Source organism: Oncorhynchus mykiss, chromosome 6 (assembly GCF_057628025.1).
Source record: "Oncorhynchus mykiss isolate SJ-2025 chromosome 6, ASM5762802v1, whole genome shotgun sequence".
Lineage (NCBI taxonomy): Eukaryota > Metazoa > Chordata > Actinopteri > Salmoniformes > Salmonidae > Oncorhynchus > Oncorhynchus mykiss.
Genome location: NC_143027.1, coordinates 18,939,907 through 18,964,194, shown reverse-complemented (window position 1 = coordinate 18,964,194; position 24,288 = coordinate 18,939,907). Strand labels below are relative to the sequence as shown.

The 24,288-nt window shown below is 43.6% G+C and overlaps 1 protein-coding gene across 1 annotated transcript in view; it reads left to right on the top strand.

Annotated features, from left to right (window-relative positions):
• Nucleotides 1-294: 294 nt before the first annotated feature.
• The window catches only part of LOC110525110 (nuclear receptor ROR-beta), a 36,419-nt gene continuing 12,425 nt past the window's right edge, over nt 295-24,288 (top strand). The window contains exons 1-4 of the mRNA XM_036979542.2: nt 295-606; nt 22,083-22,168; nt 22,357-22,498; nt 23,114-23,542. Coding sequence (XP_036835437.1) covers nt 600-606; nt 22,083-22,168; nt 22,357-22,498; nt 23,114-23,542 — 664 coding nt within the window. The 5' untranslated portion in view covers nt 295-599. The remainder of the gene's footprint in view (nt 607-22,082; nt 22,169-22,356; nt 22,499-23,113; nt 23,543-24,288) is intronic.

Below are 24,288 nucleotides of genomic sequence, written 5' to 3'. Positions count from 1 at the left end.
AAACGCTCCATCTTTTAACTACAATTCAGTAGGTTCTACATATGGCCGTTAGATAGTTAGGTTATGTGTTATTGTAGGCTAACTAACTGTTTGTAAACACCATTTATTTGGGAGGATGATGTATCTTATCCTCACAGTTGACAGTGCCCTCACGCGCAGACGGATACTGTCTAACATGGGCTACTACACTCACACTCATTGGGGACGTTCGAGAGTGGGAGGAGCAGAAAGTGCTAGTCCAATCCCTGCTCCTGTAAGCCTCTAGCGCTCTCCCCTCCGCCGGGGGGAAACAGTGAAAACCTCGGGTTGATGTGCAGACGCAGATGTCATGTGAAAACTCGCATGCTCGCTGCGCGCACGACTCAAACCGTCCGACTACTGCTCCAGACTCCACCGCCCGCGCTCTGCCCAGTGCGTCACCAAGCTCGAGCCCGTTCTGGACTGGAATGCTTTTGCACATAAAAAACACTCATTGAATGAACGTGGACGACGCCGAATATTAACATTGTTTTTTTCCCCCGAGGATATTGCTTTTTTAAGTCTTTATGTTTGTTTCTTCATGACTGCTGCATTCGGAAGCGAATCGCACCACAACCACTATGCGAGGTAAGGAGAATCCAACTGCTTTTGACAGCTCATTTAAATAGCTGGCCATGGAGCGCGTGTGGCGCCCGGCCGCTATATCCACTCACTCACATCACACTGGTATTCCACAAATCCATTCGGGACTGTAGTTATGTTGTGTGTAGGCTGTGTAAACTTACTCGGGAAGTTTTTTCAGCCTAACTTGCTCATACAGCCTCAGTCAAACTATTAGCCCAAGTGTGAGGATAACATGGCCATTTATTGTCATTGTTGTAGCCTATTCGGATATTCGTGTGTGTGTGGTCCATCAAACACCTTGCATTAAGTGAGTTACAGTGTTTGAGTTAACTCCACACTCCACTAGTTTGGAGGAACTTCTACTCACTACAAACAAATGGGCGCACGTGAAGACCTCTTTTGCCATTGCCATTAACTATTGCCAGTGATGATTTAAAGAAACAACTATTTTCTCAGAGAGCAGCAGGTATAGGCTGTGTATACCAGACCTCCATGGTGCTAGGGCCAAGCGCGGAGGTTCTGTGTTCCAACGTGTTATGCGCTCTACTAACCCATTTCCGTCAGTCAAGCGCCGCACCGCGCCGAAAGCATCGAAATGCAGTGCCCCCCAGGTCCAACACATACACACACACACACGCGCGCGCATACACACACCAGAGAGAGTGAGCGATAAAGAACTGACCCCAGTCTTCCAGACGGAAGTTCACTCCACAGCTCTCCCGGTCCCAATCATGTGCTTTAGATCAAAGGCTTTCAATGCTGAATAGTAGGCCTATTTTACATCTCCTACAAATTATGCCAGAATGGCAAAACAGTGGCAATGCAGTTCTGCCCAATAATTGAAGAAATTAACGTATCCCTGATTACTAATTGTGAGCAAATTACATAGGTAGTGTTATTAAGCTGATCACTATAGCCTATAGGCTATAACTTATTAATTGTAAAATAAATACAATCACTAAAAATCTAACCCATGAAAAAACTAAGCCTACAGGAATTATTATCATTACATAAAAGTAGCCCATACTCTGTTTTTTAAATGAAAGACAGGTGATAGGCTCACTGGGAGGTAGGCTATTACCTCTCTTGTTCAGGCAACATACTAATTCTACGTTGTATACCTATAATCGCAAACAATAATACAACATAATTATGTTAATAATGAAGTGAGGTTTAACTAAACTGTAGACTTCTGAATTATAGGCAATTTACCGTTAATCATCGATTATCAACGGGTATCTTAATTTGAGTTTGTCATCATTAAAGAGAAAACATGGGATGGTGCATACCGAAATTGCTGTTGTAATAATATCATTCAAATTATTATTATTATTATTACATTATTCCCCTGTTAATTTTTGCCAATTGTTGAAGTTCTAGATATTTTAGTCAATATTTAGCCTATTCAACATAATTCATTTAGGCCACAACACTTTTGTGATATTAACAGTATTTTTTTTCGTGACTATTATGGTGTCCCTTGCTAGCTAATGCTATTCAGCATTGAAAGTCAAACGCTTTCTTGCATTAACCTTTTACTTTATAGCCGTGGTGGGTAAAAGAGGCTCTCTCTCCCTCCCAGTTTTCCTCTCTCTCTCTGCACGACCAAAGGGTTTTGTCGGATATGATTAAATCAGTGTGCGCCGGGCGGCCCCTCTCCCAACCTTTGCGGCCTGTGGAGTCTATGCTGCTCACAGAGAAATGCACTCCCATCCACGAGGTTATAAAAAAAATAGAGGGCCCCACAATATGTCTTGTTTAATGATCATTTAGCAATTGCCAAAATTCCTGTCCCGACTGACTGACGGACGACGATGTAGCATATGCTAGACTAATAATCACAACCAAACAAGGGAGAAAGAAAACGTTGTTTGGTGAAAAAGAGAAGTTGGTTATCAAATAATTCTCATTGTCGCGGCTCTTATAGTCCTACTGTTAGGCTAAATATACGTTATTCAATGTCAAGCATGTTGGAAACCCTCTGAAACAATTAGCATATAACAGGGGTGTCAAACTCATTCCACATGAACCAAGCGTGTTCGTTTTTTCTTCTTCTTTCAATTAACACCGAGACAACCAGGTGAGGGGAGTTCCGTACTAATTAGTGACCTTAATGCATCAATAAGGTACAAGGGTGGAGCGAAAACCCGCAGACACTTGGCCCTCTGTGGAATGAGTTTGACACATCTGGCCTAAAGCCCAACCTGAACTGCCCTAAAACATTTTTAAAAAATAAGAACGTGCTCAAGTAAAATGTTTTTTTATGTGCTCTTGTTAATAGCTGTTATTTTTATTTCCCTGATTTGATTCCATTAACTCATTCTTAGATTTTAATGTTTGGGGTCCGAGCATTTAGTTTCCCAAGTGAACCTTCTCCTGATTTCTTTTTTACTGCCAATTAAATAACTTCAAGCCCGTTTTGATCTTGTTGACCAGGCTATCACTAATAATTGGTTTATACAAGTTCTCTAATCACTGAACTTTATTTTTCAATCATTCTAATAATCAAACAGCCTACTTCTTTAATTAACCAACATTGTCCTTTCAAATTAAATAATGTTTGGTTTATTTTCTGCATATTTTTCTAAGGTTTCATACCTCAAATCAATTCACATTCTAGAATCATATTGGTGCAGATGGATTAGGTTTTTTCGGTTTGATTAGGCCTATGTTTGGTCAGGGGGCTTCAGGAACCACGTGCACCTTTGCATTGCACCTGCACTTTACTGTACACTCCCACCTCCACACACACAAACACAGTGAACCCCCCAAAACATACCTTCATTATAATAAACACAATGACGCCTCCATGCATGCGCACATCACATGCAAGTGCACATGATCACAAACATGCATTCTCACAGATATGGGAATACATACATAGGCCTAATAAACATGGCCAAACACACTTAAATTAATAATATATGTGTATATATGTGTATATATGTGTGTAGGCTACATGCACGAATGCATACCAACAAATAAACACACACACATACACACACAGGCAATGACAATGACAATCTACTGCAATGCAATCCAATTTTGTTTACCTCATACGATTTATTCCTGTGTGTGTGTGTGTGTGTGTGTGTGTGTGTGTGTGTGTGTGTGTTCAGTGAGATAGACTGAGTCTTGTGCTTTGTATTGCTGATGAGATTATGCTGCTGAAGCCAGTATTACCCAGGCTAACCCTCCCATAGACGGTATAGGTCACTGAGTTTAGTCCAGGGCAGAGAGAGGATGGATCATGGGTCAGAGGTGGGCTATTTGCAGCGAGATCACACCAGATAGACTTCAGTATTCAACATTTGTCCAGGTCTCCAGGATGTCAGGAGATGCCTTCAATACCGTCCACTAGGGGCAACATGAGCATGTATTACCATCTAGTAGGCTCGCAGCTTACGAGGGCATTGTGTTAAACTGTGCGCTTCGGCTCTGAGGATTGCGGGTTCAATCCCAGTGCTTTAAAATATATATATATATATATATATATATATATATATATATATATATATATATATATATATATATATTTAACCTTTATTTAACTCAGTGCTAGACACTTGTTTTATTTATTTCCTGTTTTAACCTTATCCCAAACCTTAACCCTGACAACCAGTCAGAATGAATGCCTAAACTTGACGTCAAGGTTTTTTCTGTTATAACAACCTTAATTAACCCTCACCTATCATTTCACTTCACCTGAGGTGTGGTGGAAATGTGAGAGAGGAAGATTGCGAGAGAGAGAGAAAGAGAGAAAGAAAGAAAGAAAGAGAGAGAGAGAGAGAGAAAGAAAGAAAGAACAAAGAGAAGGGGGGGGGGGATCAGAGATAATAAATCTAAAGGTATGATGCCTCTTCTTCTATAATGTTTATTGTCAACATAACACAAAGCCGTGCAGTATAACTAGAGTGGTGATTCTGTAGGTATCACTTCGAGAGCAAAGATAAACATTGTTGTCCTCCAGTGTGCACCCTATTTCTGTTTTGTGTTGGGGAAAATACTCTCTGAAGGTATTGAAGTGAACGTCATTACATTCATTTAATCTGGTCATCCTATGCACAGAAATCTCAGTCTAGTAATTAGGGATGCATGATATATCGGTGAGCATATCGAAGTCGGCCGATATTAGCTAAAATTGCCAAAATCGGCATCGGCCCGATGTCTAGGTTAACGCCGTGGTGCAAAACCGATGTCAAAGCTGACGTGCAAACCTATATAACGTAGGTAGATGACGTGCGTACCTATATAACGTAGGTAGATGACGTGCATACCTATATAACGTAGGTAGATGACGTAATGATGCCACGAAAAATACGGAGCTACACAGAACAAAAGCAAAAAAATACTAAGCAAACACTTCCAACAACTAAACAAGTTTAAGTCGAGCAGTCATTTGAAAGAGTAAGAACATTTCAGCGAGACAACTCAAAGGCAAAATCATTTAAAGCTAAGATAATGGAATTCATTGCCCTTGACAATCAACCGTCCTCTGTCGTGGATGATGTTGGCTTTCGCCAACTGGTCGAGCCCCAGTACACACTATTTTTCAGATGTTGCCCTAATGGAGTTACACAGTATTGTTGAAATGTACATCTATGGGCTATTTGCTATGGGTGTCACTGCTATTAGCTTCATGACTGACATTTGGACCAGCGATGTCAGCCTCATGAGCATGCTGAGTCTAACAGCACAGTGGGTCGACGAGGATTTTGTTCTGAGGAAAGCCGTATTGCATGTTCATGAATGTGCTGGTTCTCATACCGCTGCTGCCATTTCAATGGCATTTGAGAACATGTTTGAAACTTGGAAACATGAACACACTCCTAGTGCCATTTGAACAACTGACTGGAGAAATAAACGAATCAACTGTTTCTGCAGCAGACGTGATACCCTCTGTCATGGTATTGAAATGCCTGCTCAACAAACTGCCGACAGACCGTGGGGTTAAAACTTACAAAAGTACTCAAGGCTGTGAACAAGTGATTCGGTGGCATTCTCTCTGAGCCTCTGTACTGTGTCGCCGCCATGCTCAATGCTAGGTACAAGGACCGTTACTTCGATGCAGACCAGAAACAGGGTGTACGTGAAATGTTACATACACAGCTGGACAAGATGGAAACGGACACAGTGACAGTTCGCACCGAGGAAGAGAGACCACGGACAGACAGAGCTGAAACGTCACTGCTTGACGTGTATGATAAAATCCTGGTTGAGAATGAAACGACTGAACAACGAAACAGCACAGCAAGTAAGTGAAAGAAATGGGTCTTGATTATGTTTTACATGCCTAAATGCCAACAAAATAACTTTTTGGTCAGTGTGTGTGTGTGTGTAACCTTTATTTAACTAGGCAAATCAGTTAAGAACAAATTTTTATTTACAATGACGGCCTACCCCAGCCATACCCGGACAACGCTGGGCCAATTGTGCGCCACCCTATGGGACTCCCAATCACGGCCGGATGTGATACAGCCTGGATTCGAACCAGGGACTGTAGTGACGCCTCTTGCACTGAGATGCAGTGCCTTAGACCGCTGCGTCCATGTGTGTGTATGTGTTAACTATTTAACTGTACTAGAACGCTTAAAAGGCCGCAACATTTTTCAATATCGGTTATCGGTATCGTTTTTTTGGCAAGGAAAATATCAGATATCGGTATCGGCCAAAAATGTCATATCAGTGCATCCCTACTAGTAATCCTATAGCTATATTCCCAAACTGCTAATTTCTGCCTATAGGACTAGTTAACAAAGCCTTTCCATCAACACCTTAGTTCACACCCCGATCCCATTAACAACCATATGGTCTATCCATTAAACACTCATGGACAATATGGACACAGACATACAAGTTATTAAGGTATAAATGCCACAGATTCCAGTAATTTGGTATATTACAAGTAGCTTTGCAAACCTAGTCCCCCCTTTCACTGTCTTCTTCTCTCTCTGTTGGCGCATTTGAGCGGATCACTTTTTTCTAGTCGGTGACCAGCATTTCAAAGTGTGTTGCATTATGGGGATAAAAATTGTTAGACGTATATTTACATGTTGACTGCATGAACAACAACCATGTGATCAAAGGTCATGACTTTTCGACTGCGGTCAACTTCAATTTTCTGCAGTTGCTCTTCACCAGCTGCAACTTGTAGTCATCGCATGCATTGTGGGAGGCACTATTTGTCATCCAATCATTACAGTGTCTTTGTTTGACCCACATGAACGGGACCAAAGACGTGACTAAACAGCAAGCAACTTTGTCGCGTTTCATATGTATACAGTGGATATGTACAAATTAACAGTGGTGGAAAAAGTACTCAATTGTCATACTTGAGTAAAAGTAAAGATACCTTATTAGAAAATGACTCAAGTAAAAGTGAAAGTCACCCAGGAAAATACTACTTGAGTAAAAGTATATTTAAGTATCAAAAGTAAATGGAATTGCTAAAATGTACATAAGTATCAAGAGTAAAAGTATAAATCATTTCAAATTCCTTATATTAAGCAAACCAGATGGCACAATTTTATATATCCTTTTTTTTTTTAATTGACTGATAGCAGGGGCACACTCCAACACTCAGACATAATTTACAAACAAAGCATTTGTGTTTAGTGAGTCCGCTAGATCAGAGGCAGTAGGGATGACCAGGGATGTTCCCTTGATGTTCCCGTGTGTGAATTTGACAATTTTCCTGTCAAAATGTAAAGAGTACTTTTGGGTGTCAGGGAAAATGTATGAAGTGAAAAGTACATTATTTTCTTTAGGAATGTAGTGAAGTAAAAGTATAAAATATAAATAGTAAAGTTAAGGTTAGAGACCTTCAAAAACTACTTAAGTAGTACTTTAAAGTATTTGTACTTAAGTACTTTACACCCATAGAAATGTATGTGATATTTGAGGCTTTCTCTCCCCAATTGATAATACAATGTACACACATATATTTACAGTTTGAGTGTGTGATATGGGGGTTGGAGACATGTTACAAAGAAAAACTTCATAAACAATGGCAACACTGCCATGTTAGTAAAGAACAAGTAAGCCTGCGCACAGTGTTAAAGCTCCCAATTCACTGGGTTATTGACAACGTTTTCATCCAAAATGGATTTTGGTCAGGTCAAACAAACACTGCCATGTTGCACTAAGCCTTGCTGTTGGAAAACCACATCAGTGTCTGACTTTCAGCTGTAGCAGATGCACCTCCTCCAACTTCACTCCTCGACTTTTGTCTGCAGTTGGTTGCTTCAGCCTTTCCACTCAAACAAGCCCACAGTCTCTCTCCTCCCTCTCCTCCCCCCTCTCTACTCCCTTTCACATCGCTTTATCTATCGCTTTTTTCACTCTCTGTTTCACACACACACACACACACACACACACACACACACACACACACACACACACAGTGCATAGCCAGAATGTCATGCATGAGGTCCCGATGCCAATAGAATGAGACATCCTGCATCTGCATTGATCAGTCAATCCTAGCGTGATCAGGGGATCGATGCCTCCTGAAGCTCTACGGAAGCAATCCCCAACATAATCTATGTTGTAGTGCAGTTTAATAATTTGCATAATCTATGCTGTAATGAATAGTTGAATCATTTACATAATCTATACTGTAATGCATCATGTAATCATTTAAAGAATATATACTGTTGTGCATAGTTGAATCATTTATATCATCTATACTATAATAAATAGTCTAATCATTTACATATTCTATAATGTAACGCATAGTCTAATCATTTACATAATCTATACTGTAATGCGCAGTTTAATAATTTACATAATCTATACTGTAATACATAGTCTAATCATTTATATAATCTATACTGTAACGCATAGTCTAATCATTTTCATAATCTATACTGTAATGCATAGTTTAATCATTGACAATCTACACATAATTTATATCACATTACATGATCCATCTCATCATTTCATCAACATTTCCCAAAGCATGATCAGCATTCTTTATACACTGAACAACAATATAAAGGCAACATGTAAAGTGTTGGCCCCATGTTTCATGAGCTGAAATAAAATATCCCAGAAATGTTCCAGATGCACAAAAAGCAAATTTCTCTCAAAATGTTGTGCACACATTTGTTAACATCCTTGTTAGTGAGCATTTCTCCTTTGCCAAGATAATCTGCCTGGTGTGGCATGTCAAGAAGCTGATACAACAGCATGATCATTACACAGATGCACATTGTGCTGGTGACAATAAAAGGCCACTCTAAAATGTGCAGTTTTGTCACACAACACAAAGCCACAGATGTCTCAAGTTTTGAGGGAGCGTGCAATTGGCATGCTGACTGCAGGAATGTAAACCAGAGCCGTTGCCAGAATTGTATGTTGATTTCTCTACCATAAGCCGCCTCCAGCGTCGTTAACAGAACATCCAACTGGCCTCACAACCGCAGACCACGTGTATAGCATCGTGTGGGCGAGCGGTTTGCTATGAAAAGAGTGCCCCATGGTGGCAGTGGGGTTATGATATGGGCAGGCATAAACTACGGACAACGAACAAAGTTGCATTTTATCGCTGGAAATTTGAATGCAAAGAAATACCAAGACGAGATCCTGAGGCCCATTTTTTTAAAAGTTCTCTGTGACCAACAGATGCATATCATGTGAAATTCATAGATTAGGGCCTAATTTATTTATTTCAATTGACTGATTTTGTCATATGAACTGTAACTCTTTGAAATTGTTGCATGTTGCGTTTATATTTTTGTTCAGTGTATTATTGTCTTAGTTAGGAACATCAAACTTACTTTCATTGAGTATCATTCATTGTGGTGAAGAAGCATCCCTACAAACCTTTATTGGTGGTGGTGAAATGTTTGTCAATCTACCTGAAGAATGACCAGAATAAAAGAGAGGAAAATGTTTTCATTGTGTGTGTGTTGCTGACTAATGGCCCAGTGTTATGTAACTGGGGGGAAGATTACTCAAAGCCCGGGCCAGGAGAGCTAATCCTCCACACTGAGGCGTTGCACCACAACACACACACATCCACATATGACTATGTATAGTCTCTATCTATCTCTAACTGTGTTCCTCTATCCTCTCTCTAACCCTGTATCACTGTCTCTCCTCACTCCACCTGTCTGCTCTTCTTTCACTCCTGCTTTCAACTCAAATGAGGAGAGGTGGTGTATGTGTGTGCATGTTTGATTTATCAGTGTATTTTAGATACTGTAGCCTGTAGAATGTGTCTGTACAGTGTGGTTCCCAGTGGAATCCAAGTGTGTTTGCTTAGGGACTGCTCCGTGTTGATTTTATTTCGTCAGCTTTTGAGGGGAGTCTAGGCAATACCCCGCTGAGAGCAATGGAATGTGTTCAGTCAGTGTGATGTGTGTGTGTGTGTGACTAGCATTACATTGCAGCACAGTACATTTCTTCTACTTTATCTCAGCTGTGAGGGATAAGAGATCCCTAGCACCTCAGTGCTGCCTGACTCTGAGTTAAATAAACAAGCTTTCTCTCTTTAGAAAGTCCTAGTTAAACACACTGGCAGTATCGCTTAATAGATGCAGCGTATCCGGGCAGGATTCTTCATGTAGTCTAATACACTGGCTGGTAGTGATGGTAGCAGACGCACTCTGGTAGTGCGGTGTAGTGTGATGTGGTGCAATATGGGATTGAACTTTGACCTCATCAGCTTACTTTTGTTCAGTAGCACCTGGCTATATCCCAAGTGTACGCTTTAGAGATTGTGGGTGGCGGTCATCATGATGTGAATCACAGAGAACAAGTAACGGGCAAAGGAGAAAGAGAGGGGGCAGAGGGAGAAAGATGCAGAGAGAGAGAGATGGGGGACAGAGAGGAAGAGTTATGCAATGGTGAAATTATAATCTTGTGAGCGGGTTGATTTGGGTTTCTGTATGTGTACAATTCACCAGATGGGTGTGTTTGTGTGCGTGTGTGCGCATGTACGTTACCAATAGAACAATGACAGCTACTACACTTGTAACCTTGTGCATATTTCTTGGACGGTGTGTAGGCAGGCAGAACCCTTTGTGGTACTTTCTGGCACTTAGCTTCTATTGTAACCTCCACCACCAGAGCTCCATTACTGCACTCACAGCTGCTTACCCCAAATGAGTGTTGAGTTTTCCTGTTACATTCCACACTTTACTATGTACTAGGAGGAAAATAGGTGTAATTTCTGTCATTATATAGTGCATTTATATGCTTGCTACAGGAGGTGACCATAGCTACCATGGAAGTAACAGATTTGTAACAGATTTGTAATTACCTAAAGCTATTTCCTGAAGACTAGTTATGCATTTAGCATATTCCACAACACAATTAGATGCTTTAAAAAGGCATTGCCCACCATCGTATCCCATAGAAGGTTGTTTGTGGTGGCATACCTGTAGCACTTACTGTGTTGACTATAAGGATGAGCTTCAGGTAGCGGTTAGAAACAGTGTGGCATGTTTTGTGAGTGGAAAAGATTAGCATGTATTAGCGTCAGTGCCTAATCTCACTGAGGAGAGTCTCCAGGGCTTTATCAGTTCTATTTCTCTCTTGTTTGCTGCACTTACACATCTTGAAACACAGTACCAGAGCTGCTGGGTTCAAATATTATTTCTGTGCTTGATTGAGATTGCTTGTTGCAATGGAACAAATAAAGTCATGACATTGTACACCCCGCCAATCTAGTGCTCCAGATGGGCTAAAGCAAAAGCCCAAAGCATTTGAAAGATTTCAAATAGTATTTGAACCCAGGTCTGATCTAGCCTCAGTATTCCATGTATAGTGTTCATATATTTTCTAGAATCATAATAGCCTTTTTGTTTTAAACAGTGTCTTCATATTAAAGTTTGATGAAATACTCGTATTGTATGTGAAGAGAGCTCTTTGATTGTCTTTGAGAAAGATGCCCCTGGGGCCACTTTGGGGAAAACCTGGTTAGACAGTTAAATTGTGGCCTAAGGCGAGCTATTAGGGTCCCCCCACACACACACTCTCTCTCTCTCTCTCTCTCTCTCTCTCTCTCTCTCTCTCTCTCTCTCTCTCTCTCTCTCTCTCTCTCTCTCTCTCTCTCTCTCTCTCTCTCTCTCTCTCTCTCTCTCTCTCTCTCTCTCTCTCTCTCTCTCTCTCTCTCTCTCTCTCTCTCTCTCTCTCTCTCTCTCTCTCTCTCTCTCTCTCTCTCTCTCTCTCTCTCTCTCTCTCTCTCTCTCTCTCTCTCTCTCTCTCTCTCTCTCTCTCTCTCTCTCTCTCTCTCTCTCTCTCTCTCTCTCTCTCTCTCTCTCTCTCTCTCTGGCAATTGTTGTAGTTTGGTACCTTTGGATCCATGTGATTAGCTAGTGTCCTCCAAGATGAGCTGGAATATGCATGTTTCTAAATTAAGTTGTAAGCTATTAGTCCCCTATACCCTTCCCTTCTTACACATGCATGCACGCACACACAAACACATGTACACAAGCACACACACATCATCTACAATTAGGACCAAGACCAAAATCATAGGAAGATCAGAGTGGGTTTGTTTAAGGGAGGGTTAGGGAGCAGTGCTCCAGGCATTTACTTACAAATACATTATTTTAATCATTATCATCAGTAGCTCTGCAACACAGTGTGTAGCCTACCCCTGCTCTCAGAAGTGGTAGACCAGATGCTGTGGTCACATCACCCTTGGACTTGTTCCTCTCTGTCTCTCTCTAAGGAAAGTTCAGAGGTCAAGCCTGAGGGGGGATCACAGAGGAGGGTGTTGGGACGGACCTGAGGGGGCAGAAGGGTGGGAGGGACGAGATGGTGTTTGGGGAGGGAAAGGAGCATTGGGATCGAGTCTACCCTGTGGAGTATTTCCCAAGCCTCCCTTGCATACCTCCCCATTTCAGGGCCACTTACCATGAACCCCACAGTGTTGTATGGGCTTCACTTATAGCAGAGGTTCCCAAAATGTTTCACTCGGGGCCCACCTTCTAGCATTGGGGAACATCCCCCGCCCCCACCCCTCCCCTGCGCCATGTCTATTTCTATGGGTACAAGCACTGTTCATGACACAAACTATTCATTTTGCCATGTCTAATGTGTATTCGTGATATTTAAGTGACAAAAAAATTGCAAAAATATTTATGGCCTAGAAAAACTATACAGAATATAAAAACATTAGCTGACATGGGCTAGTTAATCTGGACATTTTTGGCAAGTTATAAATAGCTCTCTATGTTATGAAATGACTAACATAACAAAGGAAAACTGATGATGCACTACCCAATTTCGAAAATGCACCTTCCACTATTACAACTTTCAAGAGCAAGTTTAAAGCCAGACTGAGATCCTTTAAAAATATATATATAATCATTTTAAAATACACACCTACTCATTCCAGGGTTTTTCTTTATTTGTACTATTTTCTACATTGTAGAATAATAGTGAAGACATCAAAACTATGACGTTTGGAATCATGTAGTAACCAAAAAGTGTTAAACAAATCAAAATATATGTTATATTTTAGATTATTTAAAGTAGCCACCCTTTGCCTTGATGACAGCTTTGCACACTCTTGGCATTCTCTCAACCAGCTTCACCTGGAATGCTTTTGAAGGACTTCCCACATTTGCTGAGCACTGTTTTCCTTCACTCCACGGCCCAATTCATCCCAAATGGATTGAGGTCGGGTGATTGTGGAGGCCAGGTCATCTGATGCAGCACTCCATCACTCTCCTTCAAATAGCCTTTACACAGCCTGGATGTGTGTTGGGTCATTGTCCTGTTGAAAAACAAATGATAGTACCACTAAGCACAAACCAGATGGGATGGTGTATTGCTGCAGAATGCTGTGGTAGCCATGCTGGTTAATGTGCCTTGAATTCTAAATAAATCACAAAGAGTATCACCAGCAAAGCACCCCCAAACCATCACAGCTCCTCCTCCATGCTTCACGGTGGGAACACACATGCGGTGATCATCCGTTCACCTACTCTGCGTCTCTCAAAGACATGGCAGTTGGAACCAAAAATCTCCAATTTGGACACATCAGACCAATGGACAGATTTCCACCGGTCTAATGTCCATTGCTCGTGTTTCTTGTCCCAAGCATTGGTGTCCTTTAGTAGTGGTTTCTTTGCAGCAATTCGACCATGAAGGCTGTTTCACGCAGTCTCCTCTGAATAGTTGATGTTGAAATGTGTCTGTTACTTGAGCTCTGTGAAGCATTTATTTCAGCTGCAATTTCTGAGGCTGATAACTCTAATGAACTTACCCTCTGCAGCAGAGGTAACTCTGGGTCTTCCATTCCTGTGGCGGTCCTCATGAGAGCCAGTTTCATCATAGCGCTTGATGGTTTTTAAGTCTTCACTATTAGAAAATAGTCAAAATAAAGAAAAACCCTGGAATGAGTAGGTGTGTCCAAACTTTTGACTGGTACTGTATATATATTGTATTATAATTTGTACATTTTTTGTACATTTTTGTAAATTTTTTGGGGGGGTGATGTGATTTGTACGTGTGCATACATATGTCCACTTTTCTGTATGTGTCTGCGTGCGCATGTGAGTGTGTATCGATGCGTTGGACGTCAGGCAGTGTCCCCCTTCTGTACCCTCTCTGACGTGTCCAATCAGAACACAGAGCTGGATTCCATGAGCCCAATGCAGCTGATCCCAGACCTGCTGCCCCATGAGCAATTACCCAGAGTGCACTGCACCTCGTGGAAAACTGGATGAGCCTGTTCCCTCTGACATATGAGGGAGGGGAGGGGGACGGGGAGCAATAATTAACATCCATGATGCATCATGGCTACTGTTCAACATGGCTACTGTTCAACATGGCTACTGTTCATCATGGCTACTGTTCAACATGGCTACTGGACAAAGACATGTTTTCCCCACAACACACAGGCAGGCGGGAGGGGAGGGGAGAAGGGAGGGGGGATGGGCCCCTGCCTGCCCTGCGTTATTACCCAGAGTCTGGATGGACCCCGTGGAGACTGTGCCAATCATACAATCAGGTCTGAGCAATTACCCATAATACCCGGCTGCTGCCACGATGCCAGAGCCATCCAAGTGAGTCAATGTAGGCATTGGTGACCCTAGTGAAAACACAGGTGTGAGGGTCAGGCTGTGTGTGTGTGGATGTGTGTGTGAGGAGCAACAAAAGTAACAACATAACTCTTATTGCTGCTATTCCATGGCAACAGCATGCTGAACACATTATAGCCCTGGGTGTGTTTTTGTAACTAGCCCCCTTTAGCTAATGGATGAAACATGCATGTCCAGTCTGCCCCTTCTGTTCACACTTACATAACAAATAGCCCTTACGGCTGTTGAAATACAGCAACACCTAGTGGTAACAAGCATCACCAGATGCCCGAGGTAAGGACGACTGCTGGTTGAACATTGTGCTTAGTATTGATGTTGTCTTGCTGCTTTGTGCCCATATCCCTTTGTATGTGTGTGCGTGTGTTTGTTCACTACAAATTGAGTTATGGTAAGCCAGTGCTCATGTGCGGATGCTCCCATCTCCTCAAATGAAGCTAATTAAGGCTCTATTTAGAGAGTGGGGAGCCCATGAGACTGAGTGGAGTTCCTCACTTCATTAAAAATCAATTAACACACTCCACGTGCCAGCTCACCACACATCACTCACTGTACCAACCAGACACCCACAGTCCACCTCACAAAACTCTTTCCGTTAGATGACTGTAACACGTCTGTCTGTCTGGATGTGTATCTGTCTCTCTCTGTATCTCTCTCTCTCTCTGAGGAGATTGTGGGGCTGAGCTCATCTTGGCCATGGAATCGCCAGCGCTGCACTACGGCTCTTACATAACTTCAGGATAAATCAGGACTGCCAGTCAGGGCCTACCTCTCACCCACACAGCCAGCAAGTCAGAGGGCAGCCACACCCACACAGCCAGCCAGTTAGAGGGCAGCCATACCCACACAGCCAGCCAGTTAGAGGGCCTAGGAATCATTAATGTAGTTCTATACACCACACTTCTATCTGCAGCTCTCTATCTGCTATCTATCTGTTCTAAACTTTGCAGAATCATGAATAATCTCCTGAAGCACAGGTGTTCCATATACAGTCGTAACTGAACTGTATTCACAATGTACCTGTCTGTGTGACTACTATGTAAATAGACAGTTCTAGAGCCACTTGGTGTAAAGTATGACCAGTGTTGGCACCAACACCAAGTGAGAGGAGGCAGTAAGAAGGAACCTACTTAGAATGTGATAGTAAGCAAGACAATCTCCAGAGTTTGGTGATATCACTTCCTGTAGGCATGTGTGTGACTGCTCAGCGAATCATTGCTCTGACAGCCAGACGACAGGAACGAGTGAGTGGTCGCCTTAGCAACAGCCAAACTGTCATGACTCGCTCCTTATTTCACCTGACAGGCCCGGTGGCTATGCACACACACTTTGAAACACACCCACACAAACACATTCTGAAACACACTATCACACCCACTGAATCACACACACACAATCTGAAACACACTCTCTCTAACACATGCACACACATTCTGAAACACACACAGACACTCTCAAACACACACACGTCTACACACACACATACATACAGACGAACACAGAAACACAAACAAAACAGTCAGATTATAATCTTTGTCGGTCCACACACCCCTCAAGCCGTTTTTATAAACTTTAGACTGGTCAGTTGATAAATCCCTTTTGAACATGTTCATCCTTGAAGTCCAAGTAGAAGTTGTTCTTAAAGGATCTACAAAGAGACATTCCGGGATGTATAGCAGAACAAGGTTGTACATGGCACTAAATGAGAGTGGTGGGATACACACACATATAAACACACACACACACACACACACACACACACACACACACACACACACACACACAGTTTTGTTCTGTGTTTGTTTACTGGTTATATTCGGTCTCTGTTTATTACCTTTATGTCCTGCAGCACAACTGACCTGTTTTCACTATAAATATACCGTTAGACACCGCTTCCATTGACATCTCCACTGTAGCACTCAGTGTGTGTATGTGTCTGTTTTCCTCCCCAGTCCGGCCCAGTCCATCCCAGTGCACTGTGCTGCTCTGACCCAGTTTGGCGCTGGCCAGGAACTGGGTCACCTCTAGAACCAATCCAGAGAGTACTAACTTCATTACACTCACAGGCCCAGTCCACACACAGCAGCTATCAAACATATACATTGGAACTTAACACACGCACGCACACACACAGAGAGATCATGCTCAATAATTGTTGGTTGTGCTTTCGTTCATTAATGTGCTATCTGTTCATTAATGTTGAGCCTGAAAGAGATGCTTGTGGTGGTTTTCTATGGGGTGGGGTATGGGCAATTTAGCAGCTAACTTTGTCAACTAGTGCTCTAAATTGATAATTCTCATTCACCATGGGTATGTAGAGCTTGTAGATCCATTAGAGAAAATAATAGGTAGAAGAGGATATGAATGGGGGTTTGAAGAGGGTCAGTAAGTACAATCTGTCCTGTCTGTTCTGACTGCTAAGGGTTTTCAGTTCTCGGAGACGACCTTCTCGTACCCCTCATCAGTCTTTATTTGTATTTATTTTTTAGTATTAACCCCTTCCGTTCTTATAGCTAACGTTCAATCGCTGGAAAACAAATGGGACGAACTGAAAGCACGTATATCCTACCAACGGGACATTAAAAACTGTAATATCTTATGTTTCACCGAGTCATGGCTGAACAACGACATTAAGAACATACAGCTGGCGGGATATACACTCTATCAGCAGGACAGAACAGCAGCCTCTGGTAAGACACGGGTCGGGGGCCTATGCATATTTGTACACAATAGCTGGTGCACGATATCTAAGGAAGTCTCAGGGTTTTGCTCACCTGAGGTAGAGTATCTCATGATAAGCTGTAGACCACACTATCTACCTAGAGTTTTCATCTGTATTTTTCATAGCTGTTTACATACCACCACAGACCGTGGCTGGCACTAAAACCGCACTCAATTAGCTGTATTCCACCATAAGCAAACAGGAAAACGTTCATCCAGAGGTGGCACTCCTAGTGGCCGGGGACTTTAATAAAAGGAAACTTAAATCAGTTTTACCTCATTTCTATCAGCATGTTAAATGTGCAACCAGAGGGAAAAAAATTCTAGACCATCTTTACTCCACACACAAAGACGCGTACAAAGCTCTCCATTTGGCAAATCTGACCATAACTATATCCTTCTGATTCCTGCTTACAAGCGCAAATTAAGCACCAGTGACTCAGTCTATAAAAAAAGTGGTCAGATAAAGCAGATGCTAAACTACAGGACTGTTTTGCTATCACAGACTGGAAAATGTTCCGGGATTCTTCCGATGGCATTGAGGAGTACACCACATCAGTCACTGGCTTTATCAATAAGTGCATTGAGGACGTCGTCCCAGCAGTGACTGTACGTCCATAGCACAACCAGAAGTCATGGATTACAGGCTAAATTTGCTCTGAGCTAAAGGGTAGAGCTGCCGCTTTCAAGGAACGGGGCTCTAACCCGGAAGCTTATAAGAAATTCCGCTATGCCCTCTGACGAACTGTGAAACAGGCAAAGCGTCAATACAGGACTAAGATTGAATCATACTACACCGGCTACGATGCTCGTCGGATGTGGCAGGGCTTGCAAACTATTACAGACTACAAAGGGAAGCACAGCCGAGAGCTGCTCAGTGACATGAGCCTACCAGACGAACTAAATAGCTTCTATTCTAGCATTGAGGCAAGTAACACTGAAACATGCATGAGAGCATCAGCTGTTCCGGACGACTGTGTGATCAAGCTCTCCGCAACCGATGTGAGTAAGACGTTTAAACAGGTCAATATTCACAAGGCCGCTGGGCCAGACAGATTACCAGGACGTGTACTGCAAATATGCACTGACCAACTGGTAAGTGTTTTACTGACATTTTCAACCTCTCCCTGTCTGAGTCTGTAATACCAACATGTTTCAAGCAGACCACCATAGTCCCTGAGCCCAAGAACACTAAGGTAACCTGCCTAAATGACTACCGACCCATAGCACTCATGTCTTTATTAATGAAATGCTTTGAAAGGCTGGTCATGGCTCACATCAACTCCATTATCCCAAAAACCCTAGACCCACTCCAATTTGAATACCGCACCAAGAGATCCACAGATGATGCAATCTATATTGCACTCCACACTGCCCTTTCATATCTGGACAAAAGGAACACCTATGTGAGAATGCAATTCATTGACTACAGCTCAGCGTTCAACACCATAGTGCCTTCAAAGCTCATCACTAAGCTAAGGACCCTGGGGCACATCCATCTGCAACTGAATCCTGGACTTCCTGGCGTGCCACCCCCAGGTGTTAAGGGTAGGTAACAACACATCCGCTACGCTGATCCTCAAAAAGGGGTCCCCTCAGGGGTGCGTGCTCAGTCCCCTCCTGAACTCCCTGTTCACTCATAACTGCACTGCCAGGCACAACTCCAACACCATCATTAAGTTTGCTGATGACGCAACAATGGTAGGCCTGATCACCGACAACGATGAGACAGCCTATAGGGAGGAGGTCAGAGACCTGACAGTGTGGTGCAAGGACAACAACCTCTCCCTCAACGTGATCAAGACAAAGGAGATGATTGTGGACTATAGGAAAAGGAGGGCCGAGCACGCCCCCATTCTCATTGACAGGGCTGTAGTGGAGCAGGTTTAGAGCTTCAAGTTCCTTGGTGTCCACATCACCCTCAAACTAACATGGTCCAAGCACACCAAGACAGTTGTGAAGAGGGCACGACAAAACCTATTCCCCCTCAGGAGACTGAAAAGATTTGGCATGGGTCCTCAGATCCTCAAAAGGTTCTACAGCTGCACCATCGAGAGCATCCTGACGGGTTGCATCACCACCTGGTATGGCAACTGCTCCGCCTCTGACCGCAAGGCACTACAGAGGGTAGTGCAAATGGCCCAGTACATCACCCGGGCCATGCTTCCTGCCACCCAGGACCTCTATACCAGGTGGTGCCAGAGGAAAGCCCTAAAAATGGTCAAAGACTCCAGCCACCCTAGTCATAGACTGTTCTCTCTGCTCCCGCACGGCAAGTGTTCCTGGAGCGTCAAGTCTAGGTCCAAGAGGCTTCTAAACAGCTTCTACCCCCAAGCCATAAGACTCCTGAACAGCTAATCAAACGGCTACCCAGACTATTTCCATTGACCCCCCCCACGCTGCTGCTACTCTCTGTTATTATCTATGCTTAGCCACTTTAATAACTCTACCTGCATGTACATAATTACCTCAATTACCTCGACACCGGTGCCCCCCGCACATTGACACGTTGACTCTGTATCCGGTACCCCCTGTATATAGCCCCGCTATTGTTATTCACTGCTGCTCTTTAATGATTTGTTATTCTTATCTCTTACTTTTTAGGGATTTTCTTATAACTGCATTGTTGGTTAAGGGCTTGTAAGTAAGCATTTCACTGTTGTATTTGGCGCATGTGACAAATAACATTTTATTTGAACTAGGACATTCTTACATTCTTTACATTTCTGTCTGTCTGGCTGATTGGGAGTCAGCCAGTACGTCCGTCCGTCTGTCTAGTATAGTGTCCTGGGTCGGGTGACATGGCACATGGTCTGGGGCTCAGGGGTCACAGAGGTCATGGTCATTAAGACCCCCAGTTAGACCCTCTCTGACTCAGGCTTTGAGGGGGGAGTGGGACGTACCTTCCTGGGTAAAGAGGTACAAGACAGCCCCATACAGCTTAGACAGCAGACGCAACTCCCGAGTAGTCATCATCTTTCTGCGCTAATCCCATTATGACACTGCACACACAGATCACATACAAACCACATACACACACACTTCATAAACACTGCTGATCAGACCAATTAAGTCCTAGCCGTAAACCAATCAGACACATAAGACATACCTATGGACACATTCATTAGCACACACATTGAAACACCTGTCATCCTATTGCAGCTGCCACACAGAACGGTGTGTGTACATCTGTTAATGCGTGCTTGTCTCCACCGAAAATGAAAACGGATGTCGTAGGTAAGACATACTTTTGGACATTGCCTTTTACCCTAAATTACTACATTAATATCAGAAGCTTAGGTTAGAACGTTAGAAGATTAACCCTTACAGTCATTTATCGTGTACTTTGCAGCTTTTCTGTTATTGCTCTACAGCTCGGGAATGGATCCTTGGTCGTGTTCATAGGACACATGTAAAACAAAAACGTATGTTCCTTATTGGACAAATCCAGGTAGTCCCTCCCCTTTTCAGTCTGTTTGGTTCCTTATGAACATAACTCAGTTTTCGGTCCCTTTTTTTGTTGTTGGGGGGACTATACTCAGGGTCACCAAAGTTATGTGTCATTTCTGTTTTCTATGTTTCTGGCAAAATCAGAAGAATTGCTTATTGTAGATTTGTGGAATATTACTATTTCACAAACCGAAAATAGGATGATTATTTTGTCTAGTCTGTTTGTAGCCATTTTACCTGATTTCTGGGAGAATAGTGCAGTTGCAGGTGCAGAGAGGTTATTAGGGTCCTACTGCTTTGGATTAGCCAGCCAGTGTGCAGAGCAGGGAAACAGCGTGTGAGGAAGGAAATAATATAGGATTAGATTGCGTGTCTAATCTCCTTATAGTGAGTGTGCATTCTCAGCAGATATGTGCCATCTATCTCTCTCTCTCTCTATGTATATATATATATATATATATATGTATCTATCATTTCTCTCTAGCTATCTCTCTATCTGTCACTATCCTTCTCCGTCTCAAACTACGTGGCCACACTGGTTACTGTGGGCACAGGATGCTCCTAAAGGTTTCTGTGTGTGCCGATTTCAGACCTACAGTACACAGTTCAGTCCTATAGTACACTACATGTATACTACGAGTGAGTGAGTGAGTGAGTGAGTGAGTGAGTGAGTGAGTGAGTGAGTGAGTGAGTAAATGAAGATACTTTGGTGATGTAACCCCACTACAATCCAGGGACCAGATCTAAGGACCCCTGCTCATCCTCATGACAAAATGTCTGTCACCTGTCATTACCACATCATAAAACACTGCTAAAATGAACAGGATGTGACAGAGTCCTGTTAACTGGAGAGGTTCCTTCTGATTGGGAGCACTGTTCCCTCTCACTGGGTCATGTGATAGAAACACACACAACCACGCACACACCCTAATGAGCCCCCTGACAGTCGGGGGAACGTTGAGTGGCCATTAATACTGGTACAGTACAGGCAAGTGTGTGTGACACAATGAAACGGTTATGTAATCCAGGTGTGTGTGACACAATGAAACAGTTATGTAACCCAGGTGTGTGTGACACAATGAAACAGTTATGTAACCCAGGTGTGTGTGACACAATGAAACGGTTATGTAACCCAGGTGTGTGTGACACAATGAAACAGTTATGTAATCCAGGTGTGTGTGACACAATGAAACAGTTATGTAATCCAGGTGTGTGTGTGTTTTCCCCCTCCCATCTCTTTGTCCACAGCCCAAATCGAAGTTATACCGTGCAAAATCTGTGGAGACAAATCATCAGGAATCCACTATGGAGTCATCACGTGTGAGGGCTGCAAAGTGAGTTCTCCACACAGCTCTGTTGTTCCCTCTGTCTGACTCTATCCCCATCATTCTCCTGTCATTCCTGTTTCATATGTTAATTTCTATTCCAGCATCTGCGTTCTACTCTCTGTCAACTCTTTTCTATTCTATTATTTTCCAAATCATAGACTGACCGTTAACTGACTGTTGTGGTTGTCCTGTAGGGGTTCTTCAGACGAAGTCAGCAGAACAACGCTGCATACTCATGCCCTCGCCAGAGGAACTGTCTGATCGACAGGACCAACCGAAACCGCTGCCAGCACTGCCGTTTACAGAAGTGTCTTGCACTCGGAATGTCCAGAGATGGTGAGACTGCTTACACACACACACACACACAGACACACACACACACACACACACAGTGCAGTGGTCTAAGGCAGTGCTAGCTGTGCCACTAGAGATTCTGGGTTCGAGTCCAGGCTCTGTCGCAGCCGGCCACGACTGGGAGACCCATGGGGCGGTGCACTATTGGCCCAGCGTAATCCGGGTTAGGGGAGGGTCTGGCCGGCAGGGATGTCCTTGTCCCATCGCACTCTAGCGACTCCTGTTGCAGGCCGGGCGCAGTGCACACTGACACCGTCGCCAGGTGTAGGGTGTTTCATCTGACACATTGGTGCGGCTGGCTTCCGGGTTAAGTGGGCATTGTGTCAAGAAGCAGTGCAGCTTGGTTGGGGTGTGTTTCGGAGGACACACGGCTCTCGACCTTCCTGAGTCCGTATGGGAGTTGCAGCGATGAGACAAGACTGTAACTACCAAATGGATACCAAATTAGGGCGAAAAAGGGGTAAAAAAAAATAAATGTTTTTTTAAATAAAGTTTGTCACCAACACAATGTCTAAAGCCCAGGTGAAGCTGAGAGAAAATAAACACAATGTGTCTAATAAACAACCTCTCTCTCTCTCCCTCCCTCTCTGTGCGTAGCGGTGAAGTTTGGCCGCATGTCCAAGAAGCAGCGTGACAGCCTGTACGCCGAGGTACAGAAGCACCAGCAGCGGATCCTGAATGAGCGGCAGCAGCAGACGTGTGAGGCAGAGGCCCTGGCGCGTGTCTACTCCTCCAGCCTGACCAACGGCCTCAGCACCCTCAACCACGAGATCGGAGGCACCTACGCCAACGGCCACGTCATCGAGCTCCCCAAGGGCCAGGTGAACGGTGGTGCCACGGGTGGCTACTACCATGGTATGGACTCCACCCAGCCCTCCCCGGACCAGTCAGGCCTGGACTTGGCGGGCATTAAGCACATCAAGCAGGAGCCGGTGTACGACCTGACCCCTGTGGCTAACCTGTTCAACTATAGCACCTACCAGGACAGTCAGCTGGCGCACAGCAATGTCAGCATGGGAGAGCTAGGTAACTAAGGGTTACTGTTAAGTTCATTCAAAGATATCAAATTTGGCCGTCAGTGCCCCCTCGAAAACATGCATGATGCCGTCTCTGAGTGAGTGTTGCATAGTGCAGGAAGATACCAGGCCTTAATTGATGATTTGAATAGGAGGGTGTCATGGTGAGGCTAAAGGAGTGTGAGTCAGTGTGATAAGCTGTGTGTGGGGGAGAGAGAGAGAGAGAGAGAGAGAGAGAGAGAGAGAGAGAGAGAGAGAGAGAGAGAGAGAGAGAGAGAGAGAGAGAGAGAGAGAGAGAGAGAGAGAGAGAGAGAGAGAGAGAGAGAGAGAGAGAGAGAGAGAGAGAGAGAGAGAGAGAGAGAGAGAGAGAGAGAGAGAGAGAGAGAGAGAGAGAGAGAGAGAGAGAGAGAGAGAGAGAGAGAGAGAGAGAGAGAGAGAGAGAGAGAGAGAGAGAGAGAGAGAGAGAGAGAGAGAGAGAGAGAGAGAGAGAGAGAGAGAGAGAGAGAGAGAGAGAGAGAGAGAGAGAGAGAGAGAGAGAGAGAGAGAGAGAGAGAGAGAGAAAAAGCTGTCCATGCGTCATATTTAAGCTTAGCCCATCAATGCAAGAAACCCCCATTGAGAGTGTGGCCTGCCTTACTAAGGCTGTAATGTCAATTTAGTGGAACACAGTTTTACTAGTGCATTCCATATTTGAGTTGTCACACATCTACTCGGATGGAGGTATACAATACATTCCCTGATTCTTGTAAACATCGG